At 42.4% G+C, this 17939-nt stretch overlaps 3 protein-coding genes across 5 annotated transcripts in view; all 3 read left to right on the forward strand.

Moving 5' to 3' along the window:
• Nucleotides 1-3387, forward strand: part of mgaa (MAX dimerization protein MGA a) — a 29691-nt gene extending 26304 nt beyond the window's left edge. For both annotated transcript variants that reach the window (XM_076300587.1, XM_076300588.1), the window contains 2 exons: nt 263-370; nt 719-3387. In XM_076300587.1, coding sequence (XP_076156702.1) covers nt 263-370; nt 719-1614 — 1004 coding nt within the window. In that variant the 3' untranslated portion in view covers nt 1615-3387. The remainder of the gene's footprint in view (nt 1-262; nt 371-718) is intronic.
• A 1598-nt stretch (nt 3388-4985) lies between these two features.
• LOC143139546 (C-C chemokine receptor type 5-like) lies at nt 4986-6131 on the forward strand. Its single transcript, XM_076300127.1, has one exon. It carries the CDS (start codon nt 4986-4988, stop codon nt 6129-6131), a length of 1146 nt encoding a protein of 381 aa, XP_076156242.1.
• A 3243-nt stretch (nt 6132-9374) lies between these two features.
• mapkbp1 (mitogen-activated protein kinase binding protein 1) overlaps nt 9375-17939 on the forward strand; it is a 52082-nt gene continuing 43517 nt past the window's right edge. The window contains exons 1-2 of one of the 2 annotated variants that reach the window (XM_076300589.1): nt 9375-9860; nt 14838-14929. In XM_076300589.1, coding sequence (XP_076156704.1) covers nt 9711-9860; nt 14838-14929 — 242 coding nt within the window. In that variant the 5' untranslated portion in view covers nt 9375-9710. Of the gene's footprint in view, nt 9861-12826; nt 13222-14837; nt 14930-17939 lie in introns of those variants that run through there. The other variant, XM_076300590.1, reaches the window with a different exon arrangement.

Below are 17939 nucleotides of genomic sequence, written 5' to 3' on the forward strand. Positions count from 1 at the left end.
TACCTTGAAATCTTTCAGTTGTTATATCCGCGAGTGTGGTGACCTGACTTCCCCATTTGGATTATGTGACACTTGTATTACCTGCGTTAGGTAGTAGCTTTGTTTTGGGCATTTGTTATAGTTTTGAACATAGCACGATTAATATTTACAGTTTGTTACGGCCAACTGTTTAATTGCACATAGACTGGCCTTGTTGTAGCAATTTTTCAAGGGGATTGGTTCTCAGCAATGATCAATTAGGCGTGTGCTGTTTTTCTCCAAGGCGTGGCTGCGGTGAGCATCAGAGTCCCGGCTGTGCCAAAGGCCATTCAGCTAGAGGGTACTCATTCCCTCGTGTCTGACCAAACTCCAAAAGTGGACAAACCAGCAGGTAGTTTGACTTTTAGTCAGAATTAAATTGAATGAATTAGATATTTTTACTCTGTCATGGTTCTCTCTGTCACATAGTTCTCACACTCAACTGCTTGAGAATGTTTGAGTTCTGAGACAAAGACTTGATCAATTTGTTTAGCTATACATAAGCTAATTACAATGAAAACTTTTGACCTGAATACAGCCTTATTTAATTGTCAAAATGGCAAATGTGTTTGAAATGGTGATAGGGAATCTTAGGATCTCTGAAAATGAGTCTTTAGTCAGTAAATTATACTGTCTACTACTGTATTTCAGTCTCCAGTACTTTTCAGTGTTTCTGATCAATGTTTTTATAACCTTTCAGCGAATGCCATCAGTCTACCCAAGATAGTAACGGTCATGTCCTTGGTACCTACCATGGAAAACTCGGTCACAAGTAGTAATATCACAGCCCAGGAAAAGACTGATCCTGCTGTTTGCTTACCCTTGGCCACAGTAAGCACACCAGCCCCTCCGAGTACAGATATACTAGAGGAGGGAGAGGTCCCGGATGGGCCGCTGACCGTAGTCAGGGAGCTCACCGCTCATCTGAAGGCCTCAGCTGATCTAGAAGGTAACGAAGAAGACGAAGGAGACGAGGAGGAAACCAGTGAAGCGCTGACGAAAGAGGGGAATGTTGACCCCACTCTGATGTCGCTGCTCAATGAGATCGTGTTCCTCAACCAGCAGTTGGGCGGCGATGGGTCCAAGCCGTCCACTCCTGGTGACATCCCGCCACCACCAGAGCCAGGCGAGGTCCTGGTGGACCAGCCAAGGGGTGTGGCACTGGACGACGAACGTTCCCTCAGCCCCTTGTTCCTCCGCCTGGACGATGACGATTCCACGACCTCCACCCCCACGAAATCTACGTCTAGTCACAAAACCCAGACGGCAGTGGATGATCCTGTCAAAGCAGCGGTCGGATCAGAACCAGTCGTGAAGGTGGCACCCGCTTCCGGGCCCACTCCGCTGCTCACCCCTGTTCCGGTCCCTTCCACGACCACAAACGGACAGAGTCCACCAACAACGCCCAGTGCTGCCAAAGGTGATGCATTGGCCCCGCCACCTCTCCTGCAGATGAAGGCAGGAAGTGTAGCGCCACCTGTGGCCCCGTCGCTCAAGGACAACTCGTCATGGCGACCTATGCCCAAACTTGTTCCTTTGGGCTTGAAGGCCACACCACAGGTACCTCTAAGTCGGGGAACTGGCTCAACCCAGTAGACGTTGTCCTTGTTTTGTTTTGTTTTATTTTGGTTTGGTTTGGGGTTTTTTGGTAGCAAAGCAATCAGGGATTTGTTCTTAATCTGATGTATATTTAAATTGATGGAAGAGAAACTCTCATGTTTGTGTGTCTGTATTTTTGTTTCTGTTCGGCTTGTTTTTTTAAAACAAGCACTGCCTGATGTGCCTACCTGCTTATCCCAAAGACGTGTTTGTCCTAATTTCAGTAATATATCCTAAAACAGGGAAAACATACACATCTTAAGATGAGGAAGATATAAGAAATTCAGAAAGTATAGGTAATACTTGAACCTGCTGTTTTTCTTTTGGTTTGTGTTGAATCTTTTAAAAAAAGCGTATATATTGTTTAGTTTTTTTGGTGTTTCGGTTACAGTTGTTTTTCCTCTTGTCGGGAAGAGGACATGCAATACATAACAATCTACTTGAAACATGAGATGTAAATGGCTTATACGAAATAGTTATGCCTCCGAGATGGAGATTGTGTTCATATGTCACCTTTTCTTCTAAACATCTTTTGCATTTTTATGTAGGTGTGGTGGGGTCTCTCCATATTGGAGCAGAGACCACCTTTAAAGCATAGGAGATAACTAAGCTAGTTCAAAGATGAATGTAAGTTTGGCAGACAGATTTAGCCTTTGGGTGTGAGTCGCTGCTCCCTTTGTCACACTTGAAACTCTGTTTAACAATTATTCACAACACAACAGTGTAATAAAGGCTGTGTCCCATGTGACTTTGTACAAACATCTGTAGGGAGATGCTGGGGTAGTTGACCTTTTGTGTAGACATTTGTTTTTCCAATGAACTGTGAAGCGTTAAGAGTCCGCCTATCTTAACATTTCACGCTATCTTTTATCATGATTATGAGAAACATACACTATGAAGCCCTTGAGGATGGCAATGTTTTAACGCTAATAATGCAATAATACAGTATAGTTCTTAGTATAGGGTCATGACTTTTGTGCTTGTTCATCTTTTTACCCTTGAGTTGCTGGCTCAGAGAAGCGCAGGTTGTTATCACTGCAGTTTTCAGTGTTTTGGACCACCATGGTTTGTGTGCAAGATTTCAAAGGGACTCAGACAAGTTTGTTGATCACCCACCACCTATCGAAAGATTTTAGTCAAGCAATCCAGCTCTATAATTGGTTGGTTGAATGATCTGTCCTACCACTTTCTTTGCAGTCTACTAGGGTTAATTGAATTATTGTACAAAATAATGCACAGTTAAAACGCATAGGAACCCCATCACCAGTATTATCTACGTACCCATAGTTTACTTGGTCATTCCCAAAAACAACCTGAGCACATCGACACAGTGTGGGTTATTGTCGTTTCACTACAGGATATATTCCTTATGCAAGTCCTGTGTTCAGTTTTTGCAATCTTTGGTTGCAGAAGTACAAAGTGCATATCTGTGTGTAAATATCTTGAGAAGGACATTGTCTATAGTTCATTACTGTGAATACTGCAAGATTTAGCATGTACATTTTGTCAGTTTTTGTATGTTTATCGGTCACATTAAGAATTGTTTGGGGTTTCCTCTATGAATAAGCCTGATATGTCCAGTATATAATGTTTGTTTATACTCTAAAAGAAAAAGATCTGTAAATAAAGAGGGTTGTGTGCTGGTTTTTGTACTAAGCTTGAAAATATTTTTGTAAGATGTTCATATGTAGACAGTGTTACACTGACTGACAGACTAGAACAAGAGCTGAAGTGTCCTTGATGAGTAAATAAAGGTGTGTGTTAAACTTGGATGGTACCCAGAGTGTGTTAATGCTTCCATGTCTGTGTCTCATTCTTGTGAACTTGATTTCTTAAGAACATCTTGAGGGAATTTCTTTTTCATGCAAACGCTCATTTGGACTCAAAGATGAACTGATCAGATTTTGGTGGTCAAAGGTCACCGTGACCTCATGTACATCCATTTTCCTTAATGTGACATCTCAAAAACACTGGAATTTCAGAAACGTCTCGAGGGACATTCTTCAAATTTAGCAAAAACATTTACATGGACTCTGAATAAACTGAGAAGATATTGGTCAAAGGTCAGGATCACCGTGACCTCACAAAACTGGCTGAGACATGCAACCAAGCGTCGGTACATTTACCTGGATATTTGTAAATGTGTATGTAGATTGAACCATGACAAGTACAAGTGATTTAGCCTGGCCACGCCCACCTAGATATCTTTTCAGGGAGATACTAGACTGGAACACCATATTTCACTAACGTTTCCATCAGAACCCAAAAAGGTCAGGCCAATCAGCGACGAGAGGGGATGACTATAGTTGCGAAATCTGGCTGTGGTAAATGATAGTTGCAAGGCTTGCAAACATCAAAAATGTATAGTCTGAAGAATATGTACATTTATTTATAGCAAATGTAGGCCTATCTTCATTGTATGCTGTTTCTTGTCAGTTTGGAAGGTAAGAATCCCTGATCGATATTATTGCTCGATGGTGTTTTAAGCCCCCAACGTTGTCTTTGAGGCAGCGCTGCCACCTTCGACTTAAATGCACCTAATCCTAACCCTAACCTTAACTCATGCCTCACCCTAGCACCTTCCAGGCAGCGCTGCCTCTAAGACAACGTTGGGGGCCTAAAACACCAAGAAACGATATGCTCGGTTAGGCTGGACCAATGATTTCATAGTTAACGCTATGTCTGCATCCGTCACCTTGCTAGTGTTGGAAACGTTTCCCAAACTTGTGTCCTGTCGAAGTGAAGTGAATGAGTCTGGTTTTAACCACCGGGTAACAACTTAATAGTTATAACACTGCAATGCACCCATACAGTTAAAAATGACCTGCACCTCACACTTGTTTTGTAGTCAACAGCCACTAACAATTGTTCTGGAAAAAACTTGGACTAGGCTAACACACTAACCCTCAGTTGTGTTGTTCTTGACATTTACATAGTACCTTTGGGACTGGTTATGGAGCATGTAATTGACATCCGATGACCTTCATCTAATGCTCTCTAAAAGCTTAGAGTGAATTTTAGCTTCATGTGTAATCCCAAGAGACAAAAGGACAGGAGAGGAGGGTTTATAAACCCGGAACAACAATGTGTTTGTGCCTTTGAATCTCAACTTCTTCTGATGGTGAGTTGTGTGGTATGTCTGTAGCACTGCATCTTGAAACTGTAAATCTCTTCACATCATCTTACATCTTATACTGATTTTAGACTTTTAAACTGCATAATAATCAACTTGTTTTTAAACTGATTCTATGACGATGTTGAAATAAAAATAGGAAACATTCTCTTTTAGGGAACGCTATTGTCATCATTGTTGAGATAACTATATTCAATCCTTTCAGGTTGCCTAAGAGTCATTCCAGTGACAGGTCATGTCTGAGCTAAAGAACAGTGAATACTGGACAAACAATTGCACCAGGGTAAGGGACTTGAGCCTGCCTCTGGTGCCATATATGCACTGCAAATCCAACCGCCTGTACATGGCCAGTGTCATTCCTCCCATCTTCTACATGCTGACTCTCCTGGGCATAGTTGGGAACCTGGGAAGTGTTTGGGTCTGCCTGTTTCACAGCCGACCCTGGAGCATCGGCTCCATCGGGGTCCTGAACCTGGCACTGTGTGACCTGGCCTACCTGGTGTCTATCGTACCCTGGGCGGTCTATATGAGCACAGACTATCACTGGACAATGAGCGAGTCCATGTGCGTCCTGGTGAAGATCATATACTTTGTGGGGCTCACGTCCAGCACCATGTTCATCTGTGCCGTCAGCGTTGACCGCTTCCTGGCCATCGTGTTCCCCCTGGAGTCGCGCATGATCCGCACACCACGCAACGCCGTCCTGGTCTCCCTGCTCCTCTGGACCACCACCACCCTCCTCATCTACCTCAGCTACCCCAACATCATCAGCAGGGTGCGGAGGAGGGACAAGATCCCCTTTTGTGGGGCGGTGGTCATTTCGAGGTACAGGTCCACGGGAGCCACCTACAACCTGCTGTCCTACTACTCTATCCAGGTGTCTGTTCCCCTGTTGCTGGTCATCCCGTGCTATGTGAAGATCATGGCCCGCGTGAAGCAGTCCCGGCAGCAGTGGAGCCAGGCTGGCGGTGGGGGTGGCAGCATGCATGGTCGGGACAAGACCATCTGGCTGATCTCGGTCTTCATTGCCAACTTCCTGGTGTGCTGGGTGCCGGGGCAGTTGCTGCACATCATCGCCTGCATCATCTTCTTCACCCTCAACGACTGTAACAACACATGCTGGGTGGCACACGTGGTGAATCTGCTAACCGAGGCGTCACAGTTACTGCATGTCCTGAACGCTTGTCTGGATCCACTGATTTACCACATTCAACAGGGATTTGGGGAAATGGTGTGCAAGGGAGTGGACCGGGTGATGAGCCAGGGAAGGAAGTTTTGGCATATGGCAAAGAAAGAAGACTTTGGAGGAAAAACTGTGGAGCCCATCAGTGTGATCAAAATCACCAACAGTCCTAAGAAAAAGAATAAGCTTGTTGAATAAAGTATGTTTAGATATACACTACCGGTCAAAAGTTTGGAGACACTCAGAAATTTCCATTCCACTCTATTATAGAGAGAATACCAGTTGAGATCATTTGCATTGTTTTTTTTAAATCTGGGCAGCAGTTTTCAGATTACATTATGTGCTTACATAATTGCAAAAGGGTTCTTGACTGTAGAAAGAAATGGCTGATCTTTAATGCAATATCTACATTGCCCGTTATCAGCAACCATTCATCCAATGTTGCAAAGGCACATTCTGTTTACTAATCTGATATAATTTTAAAAGGCTAACTGAGAAAACATTGGAGAACCCTTTTGCAATTATGTAAGCACATAATGTAATCTCTGCTGGTATTTTGTCTATAATGGAGTGGAATGGATATTTCTAAGTATCTCCAAACTGGTAGTGTACTTTCCACAGGGCTCATATAACCGTAATTTGATTTAGATAAAATGCATACTGGAGATGTGGTCATACAACCCCAAATCAGAAAAAGTTGGGACGTTGTGTAAAATGCGAATAAAAACAGAATGTAATAATCTGCAAATCTTGTAAACTCATATTTATCTGCAAAAAGGACACAGACAAAAATGACAAATTTGACTATTTCATGGAAAATATGTTCATTTTGAATTTGATACCAGCAACACGTTTCAAATAAAGTTGGGGTGGGGCAACAAAATACTGGAAAAGTTGTGTAATGAAAACAAGAGGGATGTTCCACAACTGGCAACATGATTGGGTACTTAGAAGTAAAGATGTAGGGGTATTCATCACTGTGTAAAAATGTGTTGACAAAAACTTTAATTTTAATGCTTCTTAACATGAAATTGCGAAGTATTTGGGGAGTTCATTATCTACAGTACATAATATTAAAATATTCAGAGAATTCAGAGAAATCTTTGCAAAAGGGATAGAGCTGAAAAACAATATTGGATGGCCGTGGTCTTCTGGACCTCAGATGGCACTGAATTAAAACCAGACCTATTTCTGTAAAGACAATTATTGTATGGGCTCACGAAAACTTCGTGACATGATACAAAAATACTACCGTCTACCGTCTTATTTGGACCTGAGCTTGTTTAAAATGGACTGAGGTAAAGTGGAAAAGGGGCCTGTGGTTAGACCAATCAAAATGTGCTGTGTTTTGGAAATCATGGACTCATCTGGGCTAAAGAGGAGAGGGCCTATCCAAGTATCCAATATCCAACTTGTTTTAGTGCTTCAGTTACGCGCCTGGTGTAGCTCATAGTTCGAAACCCAACATCTATGATGGTGTGGAGGTGCATTAGTGCCTACAGCATGGACATCTTGCACATCTGGCAAGGCACAATCAATTCTGAATGTAGGCCTACAGGTTTTGAGTAACATATAGGCTACTGCCATCCAGGCAATGTCTTTTCGAGAGAAGACATTGAATATTTCAGGAAAACAATACCAAAATTAATTCTGTACATATTTAAAACAGTATGTCTCCATAGAGGATGAGTCCAGGTGCTAAAATGGCTTCTGCAGTCCAGACCTGTCAAATTAGGTGCATCATGGAATGAAAAACATGATTAAGAATACCCCATGTTGAGCAACTGAAATCCTATATCGGGCAAGAATGGGACAACATTTCATTCTCAAAACTGTAACTGGTCTCCTCAGTTCTTAAACATTTCCTAAACAGAATTTTGTTAAATGAAGAGGTGAAGCAGCAGAGTGGTAAACACCCCTGTCCCAACTTTTTTTGAAGCATGTTGCTGGCATCAAATTCAAAATGAACATAATTTACCATAAAATAGTCAACATTTTCATTTTCAACATTTGATATGTTGTCTTTGTCCTTTTTGCTGCTAAATATGGGTTTACCAAACTTGTAGGCTATATTATCACATTCTGTTTTTATTTGCATTTGATTTGGGGTCGCATGTTGTAATTTTAAAATAACTGAATCAAACCTATTCATGTTTATATAATGGTGGCTTATAATCAATAAATGTTGTATTTCCTTTGTGCCTGGCTGTCCATTTTTTATGCGTTCAGTTCATACAGTTCACCCCCCAGCACACACACACACACCTCCCCCCCATATGAACCCACAGCTTCTTATTCAAAAATCTAATTCTAATTTACTTTCAAAAGATAAGCGTTCGAAGCATCATAAGCTTGGCTACTAGACCTTTTTTGTCTTTAAAGAAAGAACGTGGCACGGTGAGTTGGAATACATACGCTAGCCTGCTAAGAAATTAGCAGAGTATGTGGCACATTATTACAGTCTATGTAAATTATCTGAGAACAATGTGTAAAGTCTTACTTTGTCACTAGGGGGCAGTGCTGTTGTTTTTGAGATATATGCAACTTGTTCCCTTATGTAGGATGGTGAAGGGAGGGATGTAGTAGGCTAGTAGACCACCATCATCTGAACGAAATTGTTGTTTTGCGAGCTTTTTATGTGTTGGATTTTGCGTTACACGTAGGGCTGTGTGCAGTTAAGCCAAGACCTGTTTTGCGCCATTTCTATGATTTGGGTTTCTGAGAGAAAGCTCTGCAAACAACTGATCAGCTGACAGACATGCGCCTGCTCTGTAACGTTGAGCAACTTTTAGATGCTGTTAGCAAGCTAATTCCAGATGTAATATATCTATGTCTGGCTTTGAACTGGTTATATCACAATCATATGCCTCTTTCCACTTGGGTGGGTTCTGATAAAGCACTGAAGAGAAACGAATTGCAAATCGTTTAAAACCTTTAATTCGCTAGTCACACACATTAGCTGTTTTGTTACAAAGCTGGCTAGCTCAACAGTGCTTCTTTTTTCTGGACATGTATACAGTAACGTCAGAGCCCGTCTATCTCTGTTAACGTAAGTTCATTCATGCCAGCTGCAAGAGACGAAGACAAATATGAAGTATATTTATGTTATGAGCCTGGCCTACGGTGTCTGAATAAGAATATGATGGCAAGCTGTCAGAAAGATTATTGCAATTTGATTCTGTCGTCTAAATCAAAGGTTGAGGTGAATTGTTTAATCTATGATCATCTATCTGTTGGAAAGGATATTCGCCATCATAACCAATGTTGAATGTGTACAAAACGAAATCAGATTCATTCGTAAAAGCTAGCTACTGTACACCGGCTCGCAGAAGACAGCTGTAGCAAGGGATTTTTTTCCCCTCAGAGGCTTTGAGGGCTTCCGACCAACCAGATACAGTGCTGTGCTTTGCTGCTGCGCCGCTAAACGTGTTTGTCTGATTATAGGAGACGTGGAGGAGGAGATGGCACAAGACACTGTTGGGCTGCGGAGCTCTATGACCTGTTCAGCAAAGAATTGCTGACTTTAGAAATGAAACATTGTTAATTTCTCGGAGATGCATTCAATGGAAACAACGTCGCGGGAGTCGACTATGACCTGCAGAACGGTCGGACAACATTCAGAGACATTGGTTTCGTAGGACGACGATAGCTAGCCGTGTCTCAGTCCCTATGTACGAGCGGTATATTTAAGGAAATATTATGAATAGCTAGTTTTAATATCATAGGTATCCGTCTTTCAAGTTCTCCACTAGACTGCCTGGAAAGCTGTTTGGACTCATGAATTCTTCATTTATACTTGACAAAAATTCCAAGATGACGGTGGAAGGTTCTACAATTAAAAGTCGGATTAAAAGTCTGCTACGTTCACCATCTATAAAACTGAGAAGAAGTAAACCTGGGAACAACAAGGAGAACCTTTCTAACAAGGTATGTAAGCCTAACCAGCTAGCTACAGCTGACCAACAATCCGAACACATTCGCCGGCAATATTGTCAACGATGCCGCATAGCCTACTGTAGGTTACCATTTGCCAATTGCCCCATCTTCTGAACTTACATGATTACGAAACAGGTCTGTCTCGATATTTTATGTTGCCCAAGCAATTCTTTTAGAAATCGGCTGGTTGTTGTACTATGATTAAATTTGACAGGTTGGGATAGGGTATGAAACATTTCACCATTGTCAGTCAGACCATTTTCTACAACGATGAAGCTTATTGCAAGGTTGTCCTCTAGCCACGTTCTTGATGCATCACCTAGTTTCTGCACAGGCAGAGGCTGTGCATGATCTTCCCTTGGTGATCATGTCATTGATAATGTATTGGCACAAGTACAGAGAGAATGCTAATGTCTGGCTATTTCTAAATGCAAGGCTATGCCAAAGCAGCCCTGATGATTGGTAACCATGGAAATGTGAAGTGACCATGTGGCAAGCAGTATATTTTACAGCTGTACTGAGGTCCTTAACCTCACAAACTGAATATGGAGCCCCCCCCCCCGCCATGAACTGCTGAATGGGAGACAGGAGTGAGGAGACTTTTGTTTTTGGCATGCTTTTGCCTGCCAGCTTGCAGATGTGCATGCTGTGGCCTATTAGGAGGATTCAATAACACCTCTATAAAGACTCTGTGGTAGCCTTTCAGTCAGTTGGCACTTTTTAATATGAAAACGGCATCTGCCTAAACCCAGGAAGATGCTGTAAACTGGAATTAAGGTTTAATCTTTTCCATGCTTTGGCCATTGAGACGCAGAGACGTAGGAAACGCAGAGAGGTAGGATGAAAAAAAAAACAGATGGGCTTAGTTTTGAAAAGATTGTTAATAAATCATTGCCTGCCACCAGTATGGCTTTGTGTGTGGCTGCTAAGCCAACATTGTCCTCCAGTCACTTTGAGAGTGTCATTCCTTCCTTATTGTCTGTGCAGTCCTACAGGGCGCACAGAACTGCACTTTCCTGTCAAAGCTCTGGGGTGTTAGTGATTTGAGGACCTTCTGTGACCATGCCTCAAGATAAATGGAGTCTCATCACTCCAAATATATGTAGCTATTCCCACTGAAGGACTTTGGAAGATGGGTAATCGTGGAAAAAAAATAAACCTGAAATGCCAAAAGAGATCAGAACAGAACAGAACAGATCATAGGCATACGCCTGTAGAGAGGTTTCCGTTACAGTTGTGCCTTATTATCTTTGTCTCAGATATTTGTATGACAGATATCTGTTTGTTGAAATGTGCAAACAGATTGGAATTCATAGAATTTGTGATGTGTTTCTCTCAAACCGCCATGCCTACCTAATGATGGATTTCTTTTGAGGGTTTTACCTGATCGAGCAAATAGTGGTTGCTGTCAACCTACACATTCTCTCTTTTGTTTCGATTGTTCTAAGCCCTCAAAGCCAAAAGTTATTTTCATAGATAGACCATAATGACAAACATACAGGAAGTAGATTTCCATTTGTGGCATTGGGATAAAAAAGGTAAAGGTCATATTTTCTGTTATTGCATCCTGTATGAGGGATGTAATCTTACAAACAATCCTAGTCTAGTTAAATATTTATGCATAAATATCTAGCCTAGCACATCACTTAGTGGTTGATTACCATGGAACAGGATCCATATCTTTTTTCGGATTTGGGACTTTTGGAATTTCTTTGTTATGGTGTATGTGACTGAAGCGTAAATGAGGTACAAAATGTGAGAAAATGTGAGTGGAAATTTTAGTCAATTACCAGGATTTTATCTTTTAAACCCATCCAATACACCAGTGCCACTGATAGGAGGGTGTGTGTAGGCTACTATTTTATTTTTGTATGTCAGAGCGTGTGGACCTGTGTGTGTGACTAATTTAGATTCACAGCAAGATATTAGGTGTTGTGGCTTTTTAAAGCTTGATGATAAACCTGCAGTATGTATTAAAGGATGTCTTGATCTTGCTAACAGAAATAGTCCGGGTGCCTGTACAACTACCTCAGACAAAGGCTCCCCTCCAGAGTCTGTCACCAGACAAAGGAAAATAAGCTTGATTGTAAATACTTATAGATCTGCAAAACCACCTCAAGGCAGCTCTGATTTAGGCTAGAGAGTCGATCAGAAGCAGTCTTTCCTAGCACCACAGGATGTTCTGTCTAGCTGGTCCATGCTATGTCTCAGTGGTGTGCGTGTGTTTTTTTCCAGCATTGGATGTAAATGCCTTTAAGCAACACTTTGTATCCAAACAAACAGCAAGAGTTTCGGCACCCACGAATCACCTGAAAATGATTGTTGTTATGGTGAAGTTGGGCTTCAAACAATAGGCATTGCTCTATTGTCTACCTAGTAGACATAAAAAAATAAATAGCGATCCATGCACAATACTTGATGCTGTTTTCTCATTCATTCTTCTTCATATAGGATTTTAAATCTTTAATCTGTACATTATGTGTTACAGGGCTACAGTGTAACACATAATGTATACAGTATGCAGGTCTTTGAAGTTCCCTTGGTGTTTTACATGCACCTGAATTCACTTTTTCTGACTTTTTTGAGGACAGAATCAGCAGTGAGCTTCTTTGATTTATAACAGAATAGCTCTGTGCAAAAAAACAGGCCATGTGTTTATCGCTGCTCGGTAAGCCAGGCACGCTAGCAAGGTTATTACCATGTGGCCTTGCTACAGCAGCACCAGAAATCACCTTGAGCCCATGACAAGCATTGAAAAGGGGGGTGGTGGGGTGGTAGTGTGTGCTTGATGAAACCTTGGTGATGAAAACACAAAATACGGGCTGCTGGTGGAAGCCGTGCAGTGTTTTCCACAGAAGTCAAGAAGAAGTGCGTTGTCATGTGATGAGCCTCCCTCGATCAACAAATACAGTCAGAACACAGCTGACATGCTCATTTGTAAGACAGAGTCACTGGGATGGACAGTGCTGTGTCCTGCTGTTAGCTTAAGTTTCTATCTCTCTCTGTCTCTCTCTCTCTCTCTCTCTCTCTCTCTGTCTCTCTGTCTCTCTCTCTCTCTCTCTCTCTCTCTCTCTCTCTCTCTCTGTCTGCCTCCCCCTTCCTATAGTGAGTATGTGCATTCTTTTGTGAGAACAATGCACCTAACTTTTTAAATGGCTGATGGATTTGACCCAGACCTAGATCAGCTTGTTGACGTGGCGACACGAAGTGTCCAGTCAGGACTTACCCCTGGGCACAGCTGGACACAGGCAGGGCTTCCTGTGGAAGGGGAAACACACTGTGAGCTGAGTTAAATGGGCACTTTGAGAAAATGCTGCAGCCGAGAACAGTTTTTAAGCTCAGAGGACCCACTGTAAGTGCTGATGCAGGCTAACGTTGCTCGCTTTATCTAGCCTACTGTAAAGGTTGTTTTAATGCAGTGTTGGTGAAACACCCAGCTGACACTACTGATGATTTGAGGACTTTAAATTAACAGTGCTTTTCTTGCATGTAGCCTACACTATATTTCACTATGCTCCAAATGTAAAGCATTTTGAGCTGCATTCTGTGTATGAAAGGTGCTATACAAATAAATGTTCTTCTTCTTCTTCTTCTTCTTCTTCTTCTTCTTCTTCTTCTTCTTCTTCTTCTTCTTCTTCTTCTTCTTCTTCTTCTTCTTCTTCTTCTTCTTCTTCTTCTTCTTCTTCTTCTTCTTCTTCTTCTTCTTCTTCTTCTTCTTCTTCTTCTTCTTCTTCTTCTTCTTCTTCTTCTTCTTCTTCTTCTTCTTCTTCTTCTTCTTCTTCTTCTTCTTCTTCTTCATATTATTAGTGCAAACATCAGCTCTTCACTGTGGTTTGTATGTAAGCTTCATATCTGTCGTACACATTTGCATGTGGTTAGCAGACCTTTAAGTTAAAAGTAGCATATGTATGTTTGTTCCATGGGGACTAACCCCATGACCTTGTTTTTGGGCTCTTTGAAAGAAATTTGATCTTGTAGTTGAGCTAGGCAATCATTTTGTTGAGTATTTGAAACAGAGATGGAGAAGGTATTTACCAGATGTTGTTATAATGCTTCTAGTCTACAGTGCACTATGAATTCTGAAGTGACTGAACATTTTCAATTTAAATATCTTTGGACGTTTAAATGATCGTCCGTCAGCAAAGTTCATTGTGTCTAATTCCAGCTGGCTTGACCAAATCTTTAGCGTGTTGTTCCTCATCATGTTTACGGTATTTGGGCTAAAGTAGAGTCACTGCTCCTGGTCCATCAGCAGTCCAAATATATTAATAAGTTATTCCAAATATATTAATAAGTTATTCCAAATCAAACCAAGATCCACGCACAGCCTGGTTAGGTGCAGGTAGATTGCAGGAACATACCTAAATAGCAAAAATAAGACCGCTCTACTGCACACTGTTGACTTTTACTCGATTTTATTCAGAGTAAAACGCGTTTCGCATACAGCGTCCTCAGGTTCGCTACACAATTCACAGTTACACAAGGCCTACTTGGCAATAGTGTTTGAAGAGTTGATCAATGAGAGCTTCCGACTTGTTAAAACACTCAATATAAATCAACAAGGAGCAAGGGAAGTGTGCCCTACATTGCTGGAACAGTACACTATGAAACCCTTTTATGTGGAAATATAACATAGCCTTGCTTGTTGTTTCCAACTCCACTTTTTCCTTGTAAATATTGAGATAATAATCAAATGTTTGATTCTTTCCTGCTAAGGTTTGTTGATGTCCTTGGCAAATCACCATGGAACTGTGAACTGGTCTCTTAGTCACATTCCTCTATAAGCTTGCTTTGTGTGTCTTGAGTCTCAGACTAGCTTGCCAAACATGCAAATAGCAACACAACAAAACAATCCAACTATCTGCTTCAGGTCAATGCTAGTCTCATGATAATGACTGTTGTCCACTGTTTGTGATAATACAGGTGGCCGTGTCCATGTTGACTCAATTCTCCCATGTTGTTTCGCAGGTTACGCTTGAGAAGGTCTTGGGGATCACCACATCGGGGAACCGAGCATTGGCCAGCGACCCGCGCTCAGGCCTGGTGGCCTACCCTGCAGGGTGAGTGTGAAGTCAGCAGCACTAACACACAGTTCACAGGAAACACAAAACGACGAACAATAGAATCACTAACGGCGAACAATAGAATCACTAAAACTTCAAAGAAGATCAAAACCCAACAGTATTTTCCATTAAGAGGGGATAGCATGCTTTGCATGATACCATTCATGCATGTACTCTCTTGTGACTACTTGAGACAAATGTAAAAATGGATCTGGTCGGCTCCTTGGAGATTTCCGAGAAGCACTTGAATCAGTGGAGCAGTTTGCTGGTTTGAGAGATCATTATGCGTTATGCTACTTGGTGACGGTTCAATGTTTTGTATACAGAATTCAGTGCCCAGATTTGACAGAGATTTGCTGAAGCTACATTTACGGTAGAGACAGAGCCACTGTTGTTGTGGAGCATAGTGAATTGTCATTGCACAGTCTTGTTGTGAGCTGTGGCAATATATATTTTTTTCTTTACACACACACACACACACACACACACACACACACACACACACGCACACGCACACGCACACACACTGTTCCCTGTCAGCTGTAAACGCAGTGTTCATTCTCTGGCTTTTTGTCAGTTTTTCCATTTGCCACTATTACACTTGTAATACATTCGTTGTCAGGCGAGACGGAATAAAAAAACCTCTGTAGTCTACAACCCAGCTCCTCCCCTCCCCCCTCTGTTCAAAGCATGCTTCAGGCAGGGATATCCCTGGTGAAAGACTGTTGAAGGAAAGAGACATGAATAAAAATGACAAAGGGAATTCTGAATGAACCCCTAGCGCTGATCTGGAAACAGCCAGATGATTTAACTGGGCCCAGGGACTTGGGCTAGCATGGAGGCGATTCAACGGAAACTCGTCTCTCAGCACTCTCAGCTGTGCGTGTGTGTGTGTGTCTCTGTGTGTGTGTGTGTGTGTGTGTGTGTGTGTGTGTGTGTGTGTGTGTGTGTGTGTGTGTGTGTGTGTGTGTGTGTGTGTGTGTGTGTGTGTCTCTGTTTGTGTGTGTGTGTGTGTGTGTGTGTGTGTGTGTGTGTGTGTGTGTGTGTGTGCTGCTGGAAGGAAACGCTGTCTCAGGCAGGAGGGGTTTAGCGCTCTGAGCTGGCCAGGCGTGAGCGAGTCCCTCCCGAGCTCCACTGCAGAGACCCCGGGGAGGGAAATGCGTCTGCTGCCACACTCGACCTCAGAGGTCTGGGGTTAATCCAGTGCTCACTAACTGGAGACTCGTCCTGCAGAACCAGAGTTCAGCCATTAGTTCCAGTCTATAGTACTGCGTACTTGCATATCAGGCTTCACTGAAGAGATCAATCTGTTTTACAATTAATTAAGTGATGCAAAGTCAACATATTGGTCAGCCAACGATCACCTGATCCTAACCAGCTGAAAGCTAATCAATGGTGTTCGGGGTAATAGTTAGAACTCGTGCTTTGATTTACAGTGTGCCTGGTACTCCCAGTACAAACAAAGTATGTTATGCATGTAATGTCCCACAGCATTCGTCCAAACAAAGTGTTTTGTCACATTGGTGGCATTTTTTTCTGTAGGACTATGTGAACTATTTGAAGAATGAATGGTATCCATTGTAAACCCGTATAGTGGTCTATAGCAGAGGCTAAAACTGCCCTTTATTTTCATTGAAGTCAACATTTTGTGTTCGACTACATCCTGGCCCTTTTGAGCTGTACACTAATTTAATTGTGTTACCTAAACAGGAGTTCCCTTCTAAGGCAGTCGGACTGGGAGTACTCTGTGTCCACATTGAAGATTTAATCACTGGTAACTTGGTTATCTGTGACTGGGTCCGCCCATGACTACATCCAGTGCTTTTAATAGGTTGTTTTCAAAACCCCTCAGATCTCAGACGGGGGGCCTTGGGACATACCAGACCGTGAACTCTGACTCCAGACTCCTACAACATTACGACTCAAGAGACTACAGCTAAATTACTACTGCTAGATTACAAAATAGTGTCTATCCTTAGACAACTGAATTCAGTTTTCAGTCAGCGGTCTACTAGCCTATATGTAATGCTTGTAGTTGGAATCTAAATTCCGCATGGACCTGAATGTGTCCTACAGGTTTTGCTAGTTCTCAGAGATGTTTTGCATCACATCCTTTCACTTTGCTTTCCAAAGAGGCCAGGTTGTAATAGATTTCCGTCATACCAGCAAAAGAAAACTTTCCCCCCCCCCCCCCCCCGTCTGTCACATGGGGTTGCCACTTAATCTCATTAGGCTTTGCTGCTCAGCTTGTGTGAAAAAAACAGTCCTCTCTCCTCGCTGGCCACTCGCCATCTCGTGAGTTCACGGTCCGCAGGGTTCTGAAGAGCGTCCCCTTACATCAGAGGACAGTTGGGTTACAGTAATGGGTTAGAGAGCAGCTCAGACTGGAGCGTGATTCTGGGCCAGAACGTAGGTGTAATGTCCAGACAAGCTAACAAACATGTCAAGCTAACGGATTCCCATACGCTGGCGCTTGTTGTGTTCACCTCACCAGACGCACAAACACATGTATGAGGATCGGTTAGTTTGAAAACTAGTTGGGACATAACACATGGAACAGGTACAGATCCATTGAGTAATCAGGTCCAGTGTAGAAATAAATAAATGCACAGAGCCTAGCTGTCGACAAGGACTCCAAAGTGCAGTCAATCAGTTTAGACAACTTGTAGCACCTTGGTAAAAGTGGTGCTGTGGTCTAGACCCATGTCGGACCCCTGCGAGTCTTGAATCTGGATGCCATTAGGCTCCAACGTGTGTTTTTTTTTTTATCTCAACACGGCGTGAAATTGTGGAGCAAGAGAGATCGATTGGCTTGGGAGAGCGTCCACCTGGTTTTCTTGGGCCTTTTAGTTGATTATTGAAAGTCACACACACGCACACACATGCACACACAGATGGTCTCACATCTGCGTGTGCACACAAGCCAGTTCTATGTTTTGATTATAAGCACTGTATTTGTGTGTGTCCATCGTCAAAGCAGAGGAGTTAAGTGGATTTTGCTGGAAGT

The sequence above is a fragment of the Alosa pseudoharengus genome, unplaced genomic scaffold (genome assembly GCF_046254945.1).
Source record: "Alosa pseudoharengus isolate Yale_2024_CS ecotype anadromous, Long Island Sound unplaced genomic scaffold, YU_APseudo_1.1 YU_APseudo_1.1_scf_22, whole genome shotgun sequence".
In the NCBI taxonomy this organism is placed as follows: Eukaryota; Metazoa; Chordata; class Actinopteri; order Clupeiformes; family Clupeidae; genus Alosa; species Alosa pseudoharengus.

What these genes read in the sequence shown, in the direction of transcription:
- LOC143139546 (XM_076300127.1), top strand. Translation starts at nt 4,986, where the DNA reads ATGTCTGAGCTAAAGAACAGTGAATACTGGACAAACAATTGCACCAGG.